Raw genomic sequence first — 21,312 nt, forward strand, 5'->3', positions numbered from 1 at the left:
TGGCCAATGAGTTTTGTTTCATTTTTTTTTCTGCTTTTAAAGCAAGACAAACTCATTTGTTTTTTGCCCCAGTGCTTGTTGTGTGTTTTCATTTGGCTTATTTGCAGAGCTGTTTCATTGCTTCCGCAGCTGAGCCCTTCACTGATGTTAAGCGATGAGTGCTTTGTGACTGCAGCTGAATTGTCTAGCTGCAAGGCTAGTACTGTATAACCTCCTGTCAGAGCATGTTTTGAATCTTACACAAACCCTCTTGATAAAAGGAATAATAAGGATAAAAGACGTTGATCCACCCATCCGCAGGTTACTAACCTGGTATCACAGGTGTCATTGGTCAGGTGTGGCTGCTGCCTGTTGGGTTTGCTTTCATGTGTCAAAGTCTTGAACTTACCAGGCCCCGAACAGAGCTGAAACTGTTTGCTGGCCCCCCACCTTCCCTTGTTTTGCCATTAGAAATGTGGAGCTTTCTGCTGCAAGATGCTCGTCAGCATCGTTGACTCTCTTGTATGGCTGCATGGTCACCCCTTCATTTCAGGCTGCTTTGATTTTTGTACTGGCTCATCTAACATCTGCGTCTTCTCTAGGTATAGCCAACCCATTTAGGCAGTCAAAAAAACTCAGAAATAGTCTTTGCGTGGCCATGAATTCATGTATGACTCCGGTACATGGCCAACCAAAGACTTACTTTTCACCAGTGCTACTGGTTAAAATAAGTGATCCTCAATTTATGAGTTTTATAGATTCCCTGGGTCTAAAATCTGCATTGCAATACTGTGTCCCCCTCATTTCTGCTTTATGTATGTATATTTGAAGTAATTGGAATCAGTGCTCAAAAGTAAGTTTTCTAACTGAGCCTTGTGCTTTATTTTTTTTTTTTTAACATAAAGCTCCTTCAACCTACAGTCAGATCTACAGTGACGTGAGTAGAGGAGGTAAGATCAGCTTCAGTACTCCTACAGCAGCCCACAGATTTGGAGAGCTGTGTCTGAACTCAAAACTGCTGCGCAGCCATTATTTGTGAAGTTAACGGGGCACTGAACCTCAAAAAAAAAAAACCTCAGTTGTCTTGTTTCCTTACCTTCTGCTTTATTTGGCATGCAGATGAAGTGCACCAGATTATCTCAGGAACAGAGAGGTCTCCGATTGCTTTCTCAGTTTGTGCTCGTAAAGTATAATAACTCGATATTGTTCACTCCAGGAAGTCAGAGAATGTGAAGTTTTACAGGAGAATGCTATTTTGTAAGGTTCCTGTTGAAACAGACAGTGATCCCTTTAGCGTTTATGCTCCAGTCCCCAGCAACCATGGTGGCGTAGATTGGGCCATTTCTCTGTATTCGAATTTGAAATGCATTTTTGGGTTTATATGGGACTTCAGTTACTGCAGACTTGGTCACAAAACAGAGAAAGAATTCCATATTGATAGAAAAACATGGATGCTCTATGTTTATGTTAAAGTGAGGATCCCTACTGTTGTAAAGATGAGTAATAACATGTACATTTATAAAATTGCAATTGAAGTATGCATTTTCATCTCAGTTATTGTTTCACCTCCCTAAAATGTGGGTGTTTTTTCACAGGCTTACCTAAGCTTTAGACAATGTGGGTGAAGTGGCATTTTTGGTACTTACTGAGGGTGTTTCTCCAGACAGATGTGTTTGCAGAAATAGACAGTCATCATGCAGTTGTAATGGAAGACTTTGTGGGTATATACAGTAAGGGGAGGAAGGTTTCCTTCTCTGAAGTGAAGGGGGAGATGTGGCATTGTGCAAGTTCACCTTGTTTTCAATGAGAAGTTAATCTATTAGATCTGCTAGGCTTTATCAATAGGGAATTCAGTATAATTTTTATATTAATTTTCAAGGTCAATTCAGGGATCAGGGTGAGGGTGTGGTCTGGGGGTGAATGTGTCAAAGTTTAATCAGGACATTTACCATTGGGTTTCTGTGAGAAAACCTGTAAGAAACTGTTGGACACTGTTTATCTTGTTTTATATGCCAATTATGGAGTGACCACTCCCATAGCTCTGGGTGTGTGTAACCCAAGATCCTGGGGACTGTTCTCACATTCTTGGTCATTTCATTTGGAGAAGATTGTCAAAGAAATGTGAAAGAGAAGCGTGTCTTAAAGAATCCTACGTAAACCTGCAGCAGTTATAGGAAGATGTAAAATTAATGCCTAATCCTCAGCAATCAAAATATATGCATTTTGTCATTTTGCATTAAAAAGGCATGCATAGAATTGTGTTTTATTGTGAAATGGAGTGTGTCATGACAGGACAGCTGTCACCTGTTGCATAGTTTCTGTTCTGTCCTCAAGTGTTAAAGTTCTAACTAATTGCATGCTCAACGTGTGGGAAATGCAGCATACTGGAAAAATTAAGTCTATGAAGTACTCTGCTTCGCTGAACCGTCAGGCCTCTTTTGGATTAGAACAAACGTCCTACCCGCTACTTTGTCTTCACTCATAACTCCTCACTTTTCTATTTCAGCCCTTCTATCTCATTAGTCATTGTTGTTTGTCATGTCTCCTATTGTTTGTCCTCTTTCTTTCAGAACCCTGTCTTTGTTGAAATTAAACAATGACGTCAAAAATAGCACAGATTCACAGGAGGACGACTCTTGTCATACTCTGTAGTGTCTTATCAGAAATTTTCCTGATCTCATAACTGTCTCGTTTATGTCTTTTCCTCACCCCAGCAGATCTGCTCTCTCTCCCAAAGTCAATATCCCATTCATTCATTCCTGGGAGTTCCCCATGGCTCTGTATTTGGAACCCTACCTCTTTATTTGTACTGTCTTGGTGCTAGAGAAAAGGAAGCATCGCTGTTGGGGTTTAAATTTGTCTTTTTACCTGTTCAGTGAGTGAATCTTATGACTGTTCTTTTCCTCTCTTTTCTCTCTCTCTCTCTCTCTCTCTCTCTGTGTTTTGGCTGTCTTTGCCGCCACTCTCTGCCCCCTCTCGTGTCTCTGACTACTGCTAGCGAGGGGGAGCCGAATCCCTCGGCCTAGTGTGAGTCAGGGATGCAGTCGGGAGGCCAGCCGCGAGAGCAGCAGGGACACGAGCCCTGTTCGCTCCTTCCAGTCCCTGGGTAAGTGAAACGAGTCCCCCCCTCAGTCAGCCGCCCACTCTGCATGGCTCTACCTCTAGCCTCCCCCCCCCCCCCCCCCAAAGCTCGTCTCCCCAGACTAGATCCGCACCGTCCCCGGTGCATTCCGCATTCATTATGTGTTTATCGTTCACCATGGGATGCTGTCTAGTTTTAGCAGCATTTTAGCATTGCTGGAAATTCCTGTGCAGTTCCCTCTTTCTGTATTCAACCTCCCCAACAATCACTGGATATCTGCATTCCCAGAAATGATTATGAAATCAGACTGTGTTCAGTCTAAGTGGTTTGCCATGGCAGTATAAGGGCAACAGCGGTTTGAAACGCTCGGGCTTGCTGGTACTGTATTTGATTTTTATCAAACAAAAATGCTTCAACCGCATTGCAGCTCCTGCGCATTCTGTGATGGATGCAGGGGATAATTTGGGGTGATTCAAGAATAAAACAGAATGTGTTAGTGCAGTGGATTGAGCTCCACATTTCAAAGGCAAAAAGCTTGCAAGGTCTGTAGTTTGCGTAAGAAAATATGTACACCAGCTGCCACATCAGACTTAATGTTGACTTGGCAAACCATTTTGCCATAAACGGCTATACCGAGGCATAGTGATTAAGAGCTGGCACTATACCCAGGCAAGCTTCACTTCGCCAGGCAGTTTTTCCTGTTGAAATCAATGCTCGACGGATCGTGAGCTCCGCCAGCCATTGATTCAAATGAACCGGTGCTGACCCATGTAATGTTGCTGCTATTTTCAAGGGCAGCAATCATTTGACCTGGAACATCGAGTCCCACTGCACGTTTATGCTGTTGCTGCAGTCTTTAAAGTGTATTCGTTAAAGGATGTTGCTAGCAACCGTAAAAAGATTGCACTGCATTGGTGCAACATTGCAGGAGCATTAAGAGAACGTTGCTTATGAGCCTCGGATTGTGGTAACGCTGCATGAGGGTCGTCTTGAATAAAACCCCAGGGATCTGTGATGCTCGCATGTCTGACAGTTCTTAATTTTTTCATATCACATTGAAATTGACCACAAGGGTTCTGATTTCCCTCATTGGGTGTGCTTATTAGGAGCAGGAAAATCAGTTCTACGGTTTCTTTCATGTTTGATTACCATGCACCATAGTCTCTGTACACAGTATATGAGTGCTGCACTCAGCTATAGGCTCTATATATAGCATACAAAAGGGTACTGTACTATATTATCTGCTTGGGTAGTGCTCTTGCATGGTTCTGGTCCTTCCACCCAGCCCATACCTAAACCCCCCACCCCCCACCCCACCCCGTCCCCCGCTAACGGCTCAGGGCTCTTTGTGTGGTTCTGCATTCCAGCACCTCGACATTACTCCAGGTCCACAGGGGCCCTCCACACCTCGGATGTTTTTGGGCCTGCAGGTGAAGGCTGAACTTCTTCACCCCACGTCAACTCTCTGTTTCATGTGTCACCAATTTTTAGAATGTTTTTTTTTTTTCCCCTGGGCCTCCTGTGTTTTACATCTTTTTTGGTGTCTCGTTCACCTTTTTAAAAGTCTTACTCCGTCAATTTATGTCGAAATTGTGTAAATTTTTTTTAATTATTATTATTTTACATTTTGATATTTTTACGTATCGCCATCCTCTCATCTGTGTTTGCTGCTGCAGAAAGACACAAGTGTGCAAACCCGTGGAACCTAGAGCATGCATTATGAATTAGAGAAGCATGCTGTGGCCATTTGTAGTTTTCTGCAGCCTGTACATTTACCTGCCGTTTCTTTGTGTGAACGTGTCACTGATGTGCCAAGTTTTGCTTCCCCCATTTTCCCTTATTTAATCGATCCTTTGATTTCCCATGATAATTGTTACATTTTGTCACCATTCTACTTGTCATGAAACAATGTGGTTCTCTGTACCTGTGTTTTGTCTGTGTAAATGCGTTGTGTTTTTACCATGTGGGGGACTGTGACTGGTGTCTTCTATAGCCATTGTGTCTGCGTGTCAGGGGTAAGCCATTTTTCATAGCAGTACATCAGGTGTGCCGGTGCAGTGCCAGCGTTTCCTCTCAGATAAAGACAGTTCACACGTATGTCTCTAGAAATGCAAGGCAAAAAAGGGGAAACTGCAAGCCATGGGCTTGTCTTGACATTTGTAGAAGGTTATTTGTGAATGTGTAATTGGGAACCTGGATAATGAGGGAACGTGTGTTTCATTTGGTGCCGACATGAGTTATGCTGTTAAGTCACAGGTGCCAATCCCAGAATCTGGTGTGACGGTATTGCCATGGTTTATTATATCGCGGACCTTGTCTTTGCCTTTGTCTTTGAAAAGTACATTTAAAAAGTAAATGTATAAAAGTACAGCTTGTGACTTTTACTGGCCTGGCCTGACATACAGACATCATGGCGTAACTGTGTGTATCTGTCTGAGTGTTTGTACTGTGTCTCTCTCCTGCCTGTCTGTCTGTGTGTCTGTTGTTCTCTCTGTCAGTATCGGTGTGTGTATGTGTATCTTTAGCTCTCTCTGTCAGTATTAGTGTGCATTTGTGTATCTGTAGCTCTCTCTGTCAGTATTAGTGTGCATTTGTGTATCTGTAGCTCTCTCTGTCAGTATTAGTGTGCATTTGTGTGTCTTTAGCTCTCTCTGTCAGTATCGGTGTGTGTTTGTGTGTGTATGCGTAGCTGTAGCTCTCTCTGTCGGTATCGGTGTGTGTTTGTGTGTGTATGCGTAGCTGTAGCTCTCTCTGTCGGTATCGGTGTGTGTTTGTGTGTGTATGCGTAGCTGTAGCTCTCTCTGTCGGTATTGGTGTGTGTTTATGTGCGTGTGTACCTGACCTGTTCTCCTCTGTGTTTTCAGGCTCTGGGTTGGGGATCAGTCAGTCCAGCCGCCTCTCTTCCTCGGTCAGCGCCATGCGGGTCCTCAACACGGGCTCGGACGTGGAGGAGGCTGTGGCCGATGCACTGGTACTGTGTGACACCAACCCGCCCCGACATGCACACCTAATTCTCCATGTACACCTACGCACACCCCTAATGCTCCTCATGCAGTCACAGACACTCCAGACACTCCATTCACAGTCTCAAACTTCTAATGCACACCACACTGTTACACACACTCATAACACTGCTCACACACCCGCACACATTCCCAGCGCTCCCCACACTGCTGCACACACACCTACACACACCCCTAATGCTCCATACAGAGTCACATACATTCCTAATGCTTCTCATAATCATACCACTAACGAGTGTCCAACTCCAATTCAATTGTACTTCATTGAGTGCAACAGCTTGTTCATAAGGGATCATAATATGATATCACGGTATAACACTTCATTGCCGCTTCTCTCTGTTGCTGTTGTTTGTGTTCTCTCTGACTCTTTCTCCCTCTCATCCCGTTAACTATTTACGCATTATTCATTTTGTCTCTTAATGCTCTCAGCTGTTAGGAGACACGAGGAGCAAGGTAGACTACTTTCTCTTATCTGCTTATTCTGGCTCTTTTTCTGAAAATGAATTTACCCTGTCACCTTCCCTGCTGGCTTGGGACTGTTGGCGTAGTGTCACTAGCACAGCCAATCAGATTAGTGTGTCAGCACCAGCGTGTTTGCATTCTGGAAGTTCTGGAAGTCTGTCTGCAGCCGTAGGTTTAGGAGATAAGAGAACAGATATGGGTCATTGTTTTCACCCACTGTTGCAAAGCCACAGATAGTTGACAGCCTTCCAAGTGTTGCTGTTTGTAGACAGCAGTCAATCTTAATGGGGCAGGGAAATGTCATATTGTTTCTTTTATTCTCATTTCCCACATGTGGGCACACTAGTATGACAAATACATAGCTTGCAAGATAGTTGTTTTCGCTACTGTGGTAAAACTAAAGCTTGGAAAAGAGAAAGACAGGTACTTCTTCCTCACCCTTTGCTCCGCCCCCCCTCCCTCCCCTCCTCTCCCCGAGCGCAGAAGAAGCCTCTCCGACGGCGGTACGACACGTACGGGATGTACTCGGACGACGACGCCAACAGTGACGCGTCCAGCGCCTGCTCGGAGCGCTCGTACAGCTCGCGCAACGGCAGCATCCCCACCTACATGCGGCAGACGGAGGACGTGGCCGAGGTGCTGAACCGCTGCGCCAGCTCCAACTGGTCCGAGAGGAAGGAGGGCCTCATGGGCCTGCAGAGCATGTTCAAGAGCCAGAGGACCCTCAGGTAGCCAATCGCGGTGTATAGAGATGCTCGGGTAGCCAATCACGGTGCATAGATATGCCCGGTTAGCCAATCATGGTGTATAGAGATGCTTGGGTAGCTAATCACAGTGCATAGAGACACTCGGGTAGCCAATCACATGCATAGAGATGCTAAGGTAGCCAATCACAAAACGATATCCCCAACAGCCGAGTGGAGCTGAAGAGACTCTGCGAGATCTTCACCAGGATGTTCGCCGACCCGCACAGTAAGGTAGGTCCCTGCATGCGGCCCGCCCCCTCCCTGCACTGACCCCGCCCCATCCCAACCATACCTTGACCCCACCTCCTCTCCCCTAATCACCCACTCATTGATTGTATACCGGATTCTGCCGAAAATAACGGACCCGGGAACCGCTGAGCCAGAGAGCACCACCGACACCACAACAGAGCTGTGTCTCTCACCGGTTGGACTGGGTGGTCTAACAGGGCACGCACTGGGGGGTGCACCAATCACACATTAACAGCCTGAGTGCGCGCTAATCGCATGCATGGAGGCAGCCCGCTTGTTTGGCGAGGAATCTGAGCAATCGGCCCCCCCCGATCGTCACACTGATACAAATCCTGCAGCTGAATTTACTAACCCACCACGTGATTGATTGCCTCTTTCACCCACTCACCGGATTTGCCCTTTGCACACGACAATGACCGCGGTAATCTTTTCAGTGTCTGATCACCTCTTGCTGCCGTTGTTTTTTTTTTTTTTTTCTTCCGCCTTGATGTGTGAAAATGGCCATGTTGAAAAGCTGCCAATGAACGGTGACAAATTTGACTTTCAGCGAGACGTTGGGCGTGGCGAACTCTCGAGCAGGTGCTATGGCTCGGCAGAATCCGGTATAAGCTCAGCCTCGTTTAAGGTACCATTTCATGTGCCGTCACCTTCTCTCTCCTGTCTCTCTCCTCCTCTCACTGTCCCCCCCCCCTCTGTCTCTGTGCTCAGTGTCCACTTCTCTTTCATCTCCATATCCGCCTCTTAAGACTGGTAGAATGTTCCATTGTTTTAGATTGAAACAACACATTTACTGTACTTCCCCTATCAGCCAATGTGACTCTCAAACAGTGTCTCACCAAGGGTACCTGAAAGGAATATGATATGACTGAGTATGTACATTTCTTAAACCCTCTTTACTTCACTTTACCTACTTCATCATGTAATATTCAATAAATGTTGGTTTTGTTTCCTGTTGAAATGTCAACATATCGGATATATGATATTAGTTATATGCAGGCAGTGAAACCCTGTGGGCTGCATGAATAGTTGCCAATGCATCCATAAAAGGACAGGAAAGGTCAAAGGGTTAATACTGCTCGCCATTTGCTCCGATGGTTTTGGGACGGTGAATCTATCTGCAGTGGATCAGTTTCAAACAGCAGCAAAGTGTAGCAGCAAGCACTGTCATGTTTAATATCCAGTGAGTCCACAATGTCTGCACATTTTATGAGCAGTTTTTGTAGTCCTCTCCCACTTGCAGAATAAGTTGTGCTGTGCTTTTGACTTTTGCTGTCACAGGTCTGTCAAACTAATTGGTCTACTTGTCTCTCTTTTTTTGCATGGTCCTTTCCTGTTGTGGAACTCTATAGAGAGTAAGTTGTTCGTTACATTGTTGGAATCTTCCATTTTCATTAATGTGAAATTCATCTATTCTGCACAATTTAACTCTAACGGTTAAGCCTGTTTTAATTTGTTAAAACCATTTTAAAAAAGTGACAGTGTAAATGAGCATACATAGCCAATGTTGATGTAGTTTCCCAAACTGACAGTAGAGGGCGCACACCCCAAGTAAGCAAAGTGTAGGCTTATGTCAGAAAAAACAGTAGCATGTCCTTGACTCTGTTTGCTTACAGGTTTTTAAATTGTTAGCAAGTCGATCCAGAACCATGTTTCTTTCTTTTCCTTTGAAATTTAACAGCGTTTGAGGGACAGATGAGGGAAGGACAGAGTCAATGCTGCATTTGCATTTAATGCTTGGTTTGTTTTTTGCACGTAACATTGGGATTTCCATCAAAATGCAGCGATGCAAAAAATACTAAACATTCCTACTCTAAGTTTTTGTTTTTTTTTTTTTTGGTGGTATTTTTGTTTGGCACTGGGCTTTTTGCAGATAGTGCCAGTCACAGTTGAAATTTGAGATTTTAGATTTATTTTATTTATTTGTGCTTTCCTTTTAATTTGAATTGCTCACGTTACTTTCGTTGTAGTGTACACACTGTCCAATTGGCAGTGCTCTGGTATTCTCACCAAACATTATGATATCTTATCTGCATTACTTGTTGTGGTTTTTCAAGCATAAACACTCCTGCGCTCAGGAGTCTCTGCACAGTACTGCGCAGTTACGGTGGTTTGGGAATGAGGGGTGGTCTAAGCTTATCGGGACTTTCGGAGCCATACTGGCTTCTCTCTCCGCATCTCTGCGGGCATGGTGTCTTTTTTTGTGGGTTTGGGGGGCAGCTTTCACCTGCTGCCTAAGTCACAGGTGCGCTGTCCCGCCCGCTCTCCCACAGGTGTTCAGCATGTTCCTGGAGACGCTGGTGGACTTCATTCACGTTCACAAGGACGACCTTCAGGACTGGCTGTTTGTCCTGCTCACCCAGCTGCTGAAGAAGATGGGCGCTGACCTGCTGGGCTCTGTCCAGGCCAAGGTCCAGAAAGCCCTGGATGTCACCAGGTGTGTGTGTGTGAGCGTGTGTGTGTGTGTGTGTGTGTGAGCGTGTGAGAGCGTGTGAGCGAGGAGAGGGGCAGATGAAGTATTCGGAGAATAATGGCTGTGACATTCTGTCAGTGTCAGATGAAAACCCTGTGTAGTTCATAGACATTACCATCTCAAGGTTTTAAGCACTGTAGCCCATAAGCAGACCCACGGAAGTGATGTCACAGTGTTGGTTGTTTGTGATGAGGTGATCTGTGGAAGTGATGTCACAATTAATATCTCTCCTTCTCCTCCATGGCAGGGAGTCCTTCCCCAATGATCTGCAGTTTGCCATCCTGATGAGGTTTACAGTTGACCAGACACAGACACCCAACCTGAAGGTACATACGGTCAGGGACCTCCCCCTCGTCACATGCACTCTGAGCAATATCCCCAGCTTGGCCAAGACAAGGATACTTTAACAGCCTGGCGTCTGAGAGTGAAACGCGGGCAGATGCTTGTTGCATTCTGGTTACTGTTCTATTCTCCCCCAGGTGAAGACGGCCATTTTGAAGTATATCGAGACATTGGCCTTGCAGATGGAGCCCGCAGACTTCGTCAACTCGAGCGAGACACTTCTCGCTGTGTCCCGCATCATCACCTGGACCACCGAGCCCAAGAGCTCCGACGTCCGGAAGGTACCAGCGTTCATTCCCCACCTCTTTTTTATCCAGTCACCCTTAGTCCAGCCTGGCCCATGCAGGTCATGCAGTTCATTTTAGTCACGCAAAACGTAGTGTTAACAAATCATTCCCCCGGTTGGTTGGTTGTTACAGTTATTGCCAGTAGCCATATAACTGACCGATACTGCGTGTCTCCACTCTCTAAAAGGGCACTGCTCATTGTCGGCAGAATGGTCGACGCTAATTATCATCACCGTCTCTCTGTTGCAGGCAGCCCAGTTGGTCCTGATCTCCCTGTTCCAGCTGAACACCCCAGAGTTCACCATGCTGCTGGGGTCTTTACCAAAAACCTACCAGGACCAAGCCACAAAGCTTCTGCAGAACCACCTGCGCAACAGCGGCAACACTGCGCAGGTCACGCATCACCGCTTTCATGTATGACAGGATACTGAATGCAGTGACCCTGTGCATTTGTATTTTTTATCTTGTTTTTTTTTTTGTGAGAGAAATACAATTGCAGTGTAACCACTTAACGGCTTTGCCTTTAGATAAATGAATGGTATTTTAACAGTGCCTAATTATGCATTTTGCAGTTATAATTTAATTGCATTTTTGCGTGTTATATGGCCGCACTGTAATACTGTTCAACAACTTCACTTGTTTCTGGCATTCGCTGTTAATCATGTAGTGTGCTTGACTGGAGTGCCATTGTCAATTATTAATTCTCAACGTAGTGTTTGACCATGTCAAACAGTATTTCTCAAAATTATGGTAACCTTTCTCTGTGTAGTAAGCTGGAGGATCAAACACAGAAGCAGTGTATATGGCAATGCTGCATGTTCATTGCAAAACTATCTAATAAACAGATCACCATCATTGAAAACGATAGAGAAACTATTTTGGGTAACAGAAAAGACTGTAGTAAAGCAGGTGGAACCAGAACTCCATGCTTGTAGTTCCTGGTTGGAGGCAGTTTGGAATGGACTGCTCTGTCTGATCAGGGTATGTGTCGCCCCACAGGCGCCCATGGGAAGCCCCCTCACACGGCACACACCCCGCTCTCCAGCCAGCTATTCCAGCCCTCTCACCTCGCCCACCAACACCTCTCAGAACACACCGTCACCAAGGTAAGCGCCTCACGCACCCCCAACACTCACAACAGCCATCGCTAACAGCACACCTGCAAATCTGCAATGTGTATTTACTGTGTTCAACCAAGGGCTCCTACACCTGACTGTGATGTAATAGGATGTCACACACACTGGTTAAGGGTTTGCATCCAGTATTTCATTCAGTATTTAAAACATGATATTAAGGAAATGTGACATTATGAAATGTTATTTAGTGTAGTGTTAATGATTTAGGAGGGTATCACTGTGATGCTTTGCCTCAACTTCTTTTTTTTTTTTTTTTTTTTTGTTCCATACCTGCATGTCAACTCAAGGTCACCGTTTAACTAAACAAAAGAGATTTTGCAACCATCTTTTATGAATTAACTACTTGAAATTGTTAATTGAAGTGAAAGACACCGCAACTGTTGGATTTAACACGCCGTAACTGTTACATTGAATACCGCCCCATATTCTTGTCTGAGCTCAAAGGAAGTGTGCGGTGTACTTCCAACGTCCAAACCTTCTTGTTACTGTGTGTGTGTAGAGAGCGCTGCCCGTGACCTTCCTGCCTCTGTTTGCACGGTGCTGTCAGAAAGTGTCATGTAATGAGCTGATGGTGCTGTTTCTGAGTGGGACCGTGGGGGGGGGTGAGCTGAGCTGAGCTCTCCTCTTTATTCCTGTGTCACTCTACCCTTGGCAGTGCGTTCGACTATGACACAGAGAACATGAACTCTGATGACATCTACAGCTCCCTGAGGGGGGTGACGGAGGCAATCCAAAACTTCAGCGTGCGCAGCCAGGAGGACATGAACGACCCCCCGCGGCGGGACACCAAGAAGGATGGGGAGGCGGAGGGAGTGAGTAGTCTGGGCTGGGGGGGTGGGGGGGTGAGTAGTCTGGGCTGGGGGGGGCGGGGGGGTGTACATGAGGAGGTCAGGGAGTTCTGCATACTGAGCTTCACAGGATCAAGAGTGTCAGCATCATAACAATATTGCCAGCCATCAGGACCATTCTGATAATAAGAGTAATGATAATTGGTCAGTACATTAATAATAATAACAATAATAAATATGATGATCACATCATTACTAAGCCTTTTTTGTGATCAGGCAGCATTTGTTACTGAACAATAAGGAGACGAACAGAAATAAGTGCAGTAATCACTCTAGTAATTAATGATCTGTATGACTCTCACTATGCCGGTGTCAGGCGTGGGTCATTGTCGCCTGCGACCGTCTGGGACCGTGAGCCATCTTAGTCTGAATATTGGGCTGCCCGTTTTCCAGGGCACTGTTCTCTGGTATTTATAGTGCCACAGACAGTCTGGTGGCAGCAGGGGTGTGCAAGAGGGCAGACGGTCGAGGTGTTCTGGAACGCATGCCAACGAGCCACCGCCCACAAACGTCCCCCCCCAAGCTCCGTGTGGGAAATGCTCCAGGTGTCAGAGATGACGGAGGTCTGAAATGAATCCTGCCCCTCACCTTTCCAGAGGGGCTTATTTTAGGCCGCGCGCGCTTTTCGCTGTCACCGGAGCTGGTTATGTTACCCCCCGGCTGTCCTGGAATGGGCCCGCACTTCCACGGAAAGCGCAGTAAATTCAGCTGGAATCGGCTGCGGTACATTTTCTTTCGGCTCGGCAGTTGGCAGCGCCGGTCCTGTTCACGGTCTGCACCGTGCGGATGCAGCTCTGATAGGCGTGCTTCGACTCTCACCGCCCAGTTCCTATTGGCTAAGGGAGGTTACACACACATTACGTCATCACTGTTTATCATTGGACGCCTTCATCCATCTTACAGTTTTTTAATTGTCGTTGTTTTATTGTTATGGTTCCTCCTCCTCCTCCTCTTCTTCTAATTCTATTTCTTCTTCCTCATCTTATTCTTCTATCTTCCTACTATTATTACTATAATTTTTATTATTATTACTATTACTATTGTGATAATTGCCACTCACCTGGTATTATGTGGGTTATGAATTCATCAGCCATACTAAACCATACTTGACTCCACCCCATACTACTGTCTTGGTCAGTACCCTGTGTTATTGAAATAACTGACACTTGCCCCAGTCTCTCCATAAAAGGGACATTTGGGCCGCTCTGACCAGCAAAGGCTCAGGGTCCCATGGAGGCTGACATTTCAGTCCAGGGTCAGCCACTAGCATTTGGAAACCCAAAACCAACACCCTCCCACCCCCCACCCCTGTTATTTTGTCAGTCACATGACCTGCTGAGGACATTCTGTGAGGAGGCGGCTTGAGGCAGACGTAAACAAACCCCTTCCCACGCACTGGGCCAATTAGGGGATAAGCTGTTCCCCATTGTGATGTTATATGTCCCTTTGCAGCTGAACGGAGACGTGTTGGATTTAAATCAGAATTTTACCCTGCGAATTGTAATTGCAAATTGTGCATAAAGCACTAATCATTGATTGTTTCTTTATTTTATGGTTACTGGTTCATTTCCCCACTGTGGCACTGCTGTAGTACCCTTGGGCAAGGTCCTTAACCCAGATTTTCCTCAGTAAATATCCAACTGTATGAATCGATAACATGTAAAAATTGTAACCTGTACAAGTTGTTCTGGATAAGAGTATCTACTAAATGCCAATAATGTAACGTAATATTGATATTGTAATTATAAGATGATTAATTCGTGAATGATTTTATTTTCCCTGTTAGCCTTTAGTTTGTTTGGTGCTTGGCTGAAGGGAATGGTTTTGAATGATGATGTTTCCGGGGCAGGCAGTGAGTGTCCTCGCTCTGTCTCTCCCCAGGGGGTGGTGGGAGGCGGTGGAGTGGACAGCCTCGACTCTGGCCGCACGGCGCTGGATAATAAGACGTCTCTGCTGAACACCATGCCCCCGCTGCACTCCAGCCCCCGTGGCGGCCGCGACTACAACCCCATCAGCTACTCCGACGACTCCTTCGGCTCCCCGTTCAAGGACAGCTCGGGCTCGTCAGCGCTGTGTGCGTGCACGTCCGTCCGTCTGTCTGTCTGTCCCTCAGCCTGTCTGCCTGTCTGCCTGTCTGCCTGTCTGCCTGTCTGTCTGCCTGTCTGTCTGTCTGTCTGTCTGTCTGTCTGTCTGTCTGTCCCTCAGCCTGTCTGCCTGTCTGTCTGCCTGTCTGTCTGTCTGTCTGTCTGTCTGTCTGTCTGTCCCTCAGCCTGCCTGCCTGCCTGCCTGCCTGCCTGCCTGCCTGTCTGTCTGTCTGTCTGTCTGTCTGTCCCTCAGCCTGCCTGCCTGCCTGCCTGCCTGCCTGCCTGTCTGTCTGTCTGTCTGTCTGTCTGTCTGTCTGTGTCTGTCTGTCTGTCTGTCCGTCTGTCTGTCTGTCTGTCCCTCAGCCTGTCTGCCTGTCTGCCTGTCTGCCTGTCTGCCTGTCTGCCTGTCCCTCAGCCTGTCCCTCAGCCTGTCCCTCAGCCTGTCCCTCAGCCTGTCCCTCAGCCTGTCCCTCAGCCTGCCTGTCTGCCTGTCTGCCTGCCTGCCTGCCTGCCTGCCTGTCTGTCTGTCTGTCTGCCTGCCTGCCTGCCTGCCTGCCTGCCTGCCTGCCTGTCTGTCTGTCTGTCTGTCTGTCTGCCTGCCTGCCTGCCTGCCTGCCTGCCTGTCTGTCTGTGTTGATGTCTGTTTGTCTGTTGCATGTGGGTGTCTGCATGCATGTGTGTCTCTGTATGCGTGCAAGCATGTGTGTGTGTACCTGTGTGTGCACGCATGTGTATATGTGCTTACATGTCTGAGAACTTTCCAGTTGCCGTAAACTTCACCGGGTGTGAGGTTCCGTACAGCTATTCTCATAGCTGCAGTGTGATCATCGCTGCCTCCCCCACACTTGATGACACAGTGTGTGTTCTCTCAGTCACAAACGAATGACCTTTTCAGATGTGACTGGCACATAAAATGTTCATTTACCGATGGGCTGCAATTTCATGGTGGCCAGTTGAAATAAATTTGTGACACATTAGTACACACAGACATATTCTGCGTCTTACAATCAGAGGTTCAAAGCTTGGTGTCAGCTTACAAGCACATAACATGATAAACTAAATCAATGTAGAAAGGAAGGCTTATGATCCAGCTTTGAAATGAGGACTGCTTTTTGAGCTCAGAGATATATTATCCATTTTCACATCATGATCTTTTTAAGCAAAAGTCAGCAGTGGAGGGAACACCCTCAGCATAATTTGGTGGCAATTCATTGCAGTTACTGTTGCCTTGTTGCCGTTGCTTAACTGTTGTGCATGATGCATCTTGCTGTTGTGGTCTTGTTCACATCTCTTCCTGCTAAACTGAGGGGGTACCATGTGCTGTGCTGATGCGCAGCTTTCCTGGTCCTCATGACCCCGTCTATGCCTCTTACAGACAGCAGCGTGGACCAGTCGGAGTTGGTGTCGGAGCTCCTGAAGGACCTGTCGGGTCACAACGAGCGCGTGGAGGAGCGGAAGGCGGCGCTGAGCGAGCTCATGAAGCTGATCCGGGAGAAGCAGCTGCTGGTCTGGGACGAGCACTTCAAAACCATCCTGCTCCTACTGCTGGAGACCCTGGGAGACCGAGAGGTAGGGGCAGCATACACACACAAACGATTTAAAAAAAATTCACATGTACACACATACATATGCACATGTATATATACATATTACATTATATTACAAGCATTTAGCAGGCGCTCTTATCCAGAGCGACTTACATCAGTTACAGTAATTTTTTTTACAATGTTGCCCATTTATACAGCTTGATATTTACCGAAGCAATTGTGGGTTAAGTACCTCGCCCAAGGGTACAGCAGCAGCGCCCCAGCGGGGAATCGATAAATAAATGGTGATGTATGTACTGTTGGTGAAAGCTACTCTCTCCCACAGCATGTGATCAGGGCATTGGCGTTGAGAGTGCTGAAGGAGATCCTGAACCGCCAGCCCTCGCGCTTCAAGAACTACGCTGAGCTGACCATCATGAAGGTGCTGGAGGCCCACAAAGACCTTCATAAGGAGGTTAGTGCACCTCCTCTCCTCTTTCTTCAAAGGACTGAACTTTGTTGACTCATTAAATAAACTGCACAATCAAACCTAAAGAATCCAGACTTCAGCTGGACCTCAAATACCAGTGTATATATAATGAGCCCCCAGGACCAGGGTGGAGAAATGCTGGTCTGTATGGTGCAGCATGTACCACAGTTAAAAACTAAGACACATACACAGTGGTGTATGTGTCTTAGTTTTTGTTTTTGGGAAGGGCGGGTGATTTATTTACAGGTGTAGCGGAGAACACTGGGCTTTGACCTGAGCAGTAGAGTGTGTGTGCTCAAAGCACAGGAGGAAGTGGTGTGGAAGTGATATTTTTCAGTGATTCTCTTGCAATTTGCCTATCATATTATTGTCCTGGTCACTATACCTCCTGTTACACCTACAGTCAGAGTTGTACAAGTCTCCAACCCCTGTTTGTCTGTCTCTTTCTTTCTGTTTGTGTGTGTGTGTGTGTGTGTGTGTGTGTGTGTGTGTGTGTGTGTGTCACTCCCCTCCCTCAGTATGAGTATCTTTGGCTCTCTCTTTTCAGTGTGAATGTCTCTGACTGTTTCTCCTCAGCGTGAGTGGCTCTGACTCTCTCCCTCAGTTTCTCTCCCTCAGTATGAGAAATCTCTGGCCCTCTCCTGGGTGTCGCTAGCTCTGACTCCCCCCTCTCTCTCTTGGCATGTGCAGGTGGTGCGTGCGGCGGAGGAGACGGCGGCCATGCTGGCCACCTCCATCAGCCCAGACCAGTCCATCAAAGTCCTGTGTCCCATCATCCAGACGGCTGAGTACCCCATCAACCTGGCCGCCATTAAGATGCAGACCAAGGTCATCGAGCGCGTCCCCAGAGAGGCCATGCACCAGCTTCTGCCTGAGATCGTCCCCGGGCTCATCCAGGTTGGCCATCACGTGGTGTGTGTGTGTGTGTTATACAGTTGGATATTTATTGAGGCAATTCTGGGTTAAGTACCTTACCCAAGGGTACAGCAGCAGTGCCCCATGAAGTACCATTTGCACATCTACCAGTGTTCTCACCAACTGTTCTCATAGCTGAAGTGTGATCAGCTCAGGGGCAGGTCAATGATGATGACGCAGTGCATATTTGCACACACACACACATCTGCCTCCGTGTGCGTGCGCTGTTTACAGTGAGGCGGCTTGTGAAAGGTTTGAAGTATGTGGCAGTGAATTTATGGCAAGGTTACTGGGTTTCCGCGTATGAAGTGGTTAGTTTATGTGATTCAGTCACCGTGTGTGACATGGTTAATGTATGGCAGTGTCACTGTTTGTGATATGGTTAATGTGTGTGACTGGCTTTCTGTGTGTCACATGTTCAGTATGTGTGTGACTGGGTTCACGTGTGTGACTGGGATACTGTGTGAGGGTGATGCAATATCTAACCTCGTCCTCCAGGGTTATGATAACTCGGAGAGCAGCGTGCGGAAGGCCTGCGTTTTCTGCCTGGTAGCCATCTACACCATCATCGGAGAGGAGCTGAAACCGCACCTCAGCCAGCTGTCCAGCAGCAAGGTGAGTCACGCTGTGACCCTGCCTGTCCAGCTGCGGTGACACCACACCTTTCCCACTTTGCCCCACCCCTCACCCCACTCTCTCCCCCCTGCCCCGCCTCTTCCCAGCGCCCTTCTCATTCCATCTCTCTTCCTTATGAGCCAAACAGGTTATGGTTTAACTACCAAGTCTGAATACGTTTGTCATGTTTGTGGTGTCATTAAAAAAAGGCAAATCAGTGCTGTCCGTTAATAATGGATATCATTTTCCCTTTCTTTCTTGCTCTCTTTCTCTCCCTCTCTCTTGCAGTTGAAATTATTGAATCTGTACATAAAGCGGGCTCAAACCGGCTCCAGCAGCGGCGACCCCACAGCGGACATCTCAGGCCAGGGATTTTGAACGAGAGGGAGAGAGACATCGCCTCCCACTGGCCCGTAGGAGAGCGACGCTGAGGGGAAGCCCAGCCAGACTACACGCACTCTGGCCCGCGTGTGCTCACACACACACACACACACATACATACACACAAACACTCGCAATCACACACACACACACACACACACACACTCTCTCTCTCTCACATCACGGTGCAGGACACCCCTCCTGGCCTCGGCCCTGCATGTTACACGCACTTCGCTCTTGGACCTCCATTGTGCAGTTCAGCAGTGTTATCCCTCAGTCAGTGCACCCCCCCCCCAGAGAAACACAGCTCCTACAGCAGAGACAGGGTCCCACTTCAAAATGTTTCATCTTCCTCCCAGCATCGTCAGTTTCACCTGACTTCCCAGATTCTACCGGTGTTACTGATCTTGGTAAACGTTTTATGTCTTTTCCTTCTTGTTTCTGGAAAGCTAATTATGAGGATGTCAATCAACTGCTTTAAAACCACGGGGGGAGTTAGATTCTCCTTCCTGTCTGCTTCTGTCCAGTGATTGCATTGTCTCTTAAGCGGAATTTGTTTTTACTTAAATTGAAATAAATACAAAAAAGCGCAGAAGTTGTGTTGGTGATGGCGACTGTGATGGCAAAGGGAATGTTTCATTCTGCGACCGTGACTGTGGTGCAGTAGGCGGGGGATTGAGCATCAAATCTGAATCCATTCACATGCTAATGGAACATGTCTGCTGCCATGGCAACAGCTCTTTATCAAACATGAAGGAGCTTGCCCAGATAGGAGAGCATTATTAAGTGTTTTTGATCCAAAGTGTCTTTGCTTTTGCCTTCTTTTTATTTATGGATACAAATCCTTGTAAAAAACTCTGTAAACATCTTATGGGGCTTGAACAAAAACTTGCTTAAAAACAAAGATGGCTGCATTTTGTTATGGGGGAGATGGGGAGGGGGTGTTGCTGGTGTTATCTTTAAATTGGAAAGGGTATTTTCTCCAACCTTGTTGTGGTTTTATATTTAATACCTAGCATTGATTCCTGAAATTTTCAACAAGGTCTTTTAATTGTCGGAATTACAGATTGTCCTGCAAGGGCCTGACAGTGTTACTAAGACTTCTCCAGTGTTAATATTATTGGTCTGTTTGTTTGATAGTCATACCAGTGGGAAGACACATGAACTGAGTGCAGCTTCACCCTTCAGTGCGATAAGAGGAAGAACAATTCACAAAAAAATCACCCAAAGTTGGGTTGTTTTCAAAGTCTTGATTCTCACTGTGGTGAGGTCAGAGCGCGCTGTTAATTGAGGGTTGTGTGTAATGCACTTTTTCCTGGTTGCTCTTTCACCTGTGAATCCAAGAAAACAAACTGGCAGGACCCGGATGGTGCAAAAGACCTCCACAGTATGTGCGGTCTGACAGTTGGCTATATCCAAAAGTGTTTGTCCACATGCTCTTCCAGTGTGTGGCATTTATGTAAAAAAAAAATCTACAAATAATACTCTTTTGATACCAGCAAATTTGGTACTATGTCTGCTTTTCATCGCGGTCACTGTGAGGTCAGGGTATGGTATGTTAGCCTACGCGCTGTACAGTTTCCACAGTCTCCCGTTTGGCCTGAACGGTTATCGTGTGAATGGCTCCACCTGACCAACACGGCAGCGTTCCGTCTCCATTGTGTCTCCCCCTGCACCAGGGCTTCATATGGACTCTCCAGCAAGGCTCACACGTCAAACATTTTTATAACATCACTGTAGATGTTGCTTAAATGCTAACGGAGGTTACCGAGCCCCGCCCACAACTTTGCGTAGTTTAGGAGACAGGAAAAGTCAAAGATGAGTTCAAAAGTTTCCAGTGAACAGTGAAATGCCATGGTACAGTTGTGATGCAGAAGCCTGCTTGAGTCGAGTTGTGTGTATGTGGGTGTGGGTGTGTGTGTATGTGGAGAGAGAATATTAAAGCTGTTTGTAAGATTTAATTTGTCAAGATGGTCAGATGCTGCATTTAACTTTTTTTCTGTTGCGAAAGTAGTAATTTTCCTCGATGGCAAATTTGTAGAAATGTATTTACAGACTTGAGTGGCAGAACTGTCAATATCATCTTTTTCCTTTCTTTCTCAATAGTCATGTTTTTTTTTTTTTTTGCTTGTGAGTGTAACATTATAGTCTTCATTGTTCTGTTTGCGTGTGAGTGTGTGCGTGTGTATTTATATACCCGTGCATACAGTTGTCCATATACCGGAAATAAAATTGTACAGAACATTATCTGATGGCGTTCCTGTTGTCATGACCAATACAAGAGAGAAGACAATCTATTGGTTTATAAAGACAAAATGTGTTTCTGTTCTTTCTGCATAGGATGCCACCTATTCAATAAACGATTTTGGGAGACTTTTTAAATTACCCCAACTCACAGAAGCTTTAAATTAACTAATGATGCCATATTATCGTTTTAAATGCTCTTTGAGTTCTCCGATTAGTGTCCCACCACCCACCCAAAAAAATCCATACTATGCGTGCTGCATCTGGGACACGATTGAATGCCTGTGAGCCGAATGACGTTTACCTTTGACGACGAAGTCAAAGCAATTATGGCAAGTTTGAGCTTTCTCTTAACTTCGAATGGCAGGAATTTGTCGAAAACCCAAACCAAACAAAAACGGCAAACTACTCCCTTAAATTTTTACCCGCGACC

At 46.4% G+C, this 21,312-nt stretch overlaps 1 protein-coding gene across 8 annotated transcripts in view; it reads left to right on the plus strand.

The window, feature by feature from the left end:
• The window catches only part of clasp2 (cytoplasmic linker associated protein 2), an 83,886-nt gene extending 63,139 nt beyond the window's left edge, over positions 1-20,747 (plus strand). For 2 of the 8 annotated variants that reach the window (XM_036515732.1, XM_036515735.1), the window contains 17 exons: positions 2,978-3,085; positions 5,926-6,032; positions 7,030-7,274; positions 7,460-7,523; positions 8,891-8,893; positions 9,812-9,975; positions 10,259-10,337; positions 10,491-10,634; positions 10,890-11,033; positions 11,640-11,746; positions 12,432-12,588; positions 14,506-14,698; positions 16,084-16,277; positions 16,581-16,709; positions 17,415-17,621; positions 18,138-18,254; positions 18,543-20,746. In XM_036515732.1, coding sequence (XP_036371625.1) covers positions 2,978-3,085; positions 5,926-6,032; positions 7,030-7,274; positions 7,460-7,523; positions 8,891-8,893; positions 9,812-9,975; positions 10,259-10,337; positions 10,491-10,634; positions 10,890-11,033; positions 11,640-11,746; positions 12,432-12,588; positions 14,506-14,698; positions 16,084-16,277; positions 16,581-16,709; positions 17,415-17,621; positions 18,138-18,254; positions 18,543-18,632 — 2,252 coding nt within the window. In that variant the 3' untranslated portion in view covers positions 18,633-20,746. Of the gene's footprint in view, positions 1-884; positions 930-2,977; positions 3,086-4,428; positions 4,492-5,925; positions 6,033-6,513; positions 6,538-7,029; positions 7,275-7,459; positions 7,524-8,088; positions 8,167-8,890; positions 8,894-9,811; positions 9,976-10,258; positions 10,338-10,490; positions 10,635-10,889; positions 11,034-11,639; positions 11,747-12,431; positions 12,589-14,505; positions 14,699-16,083; positions 16,278-16,580; positions 16,710-17,414; positions 17,622-18,137; positions 18,255-18,542 lie in introns of all 8 variants that reach the window. The other 6 variants (XM_036515729.1, XM_036515730.1, XM_036515731.1 and 3 more) reach the window with 6 other exon arrangements.
• The last annotated feature ends 565 nt before the right edge of the window (positions 20,748-21,312 follow it).

The sequence above is a fragment of the Megalops cyprinoides genome, chromosome 21, assembly GCF_013368585.1.
Source record: "Megalops cyprinoides isolate fMegCyp1 chromosome 21, fMegCyp1.pri, whole genome shotgun sequence".
NCBI classification, from domain to species: domain Eukaryota; kingdom Metazoa; phylum Chordata; class Actinopteri; order Elopiformes; family Megalopidae; genus Megalops; species Megalops cyprinoides.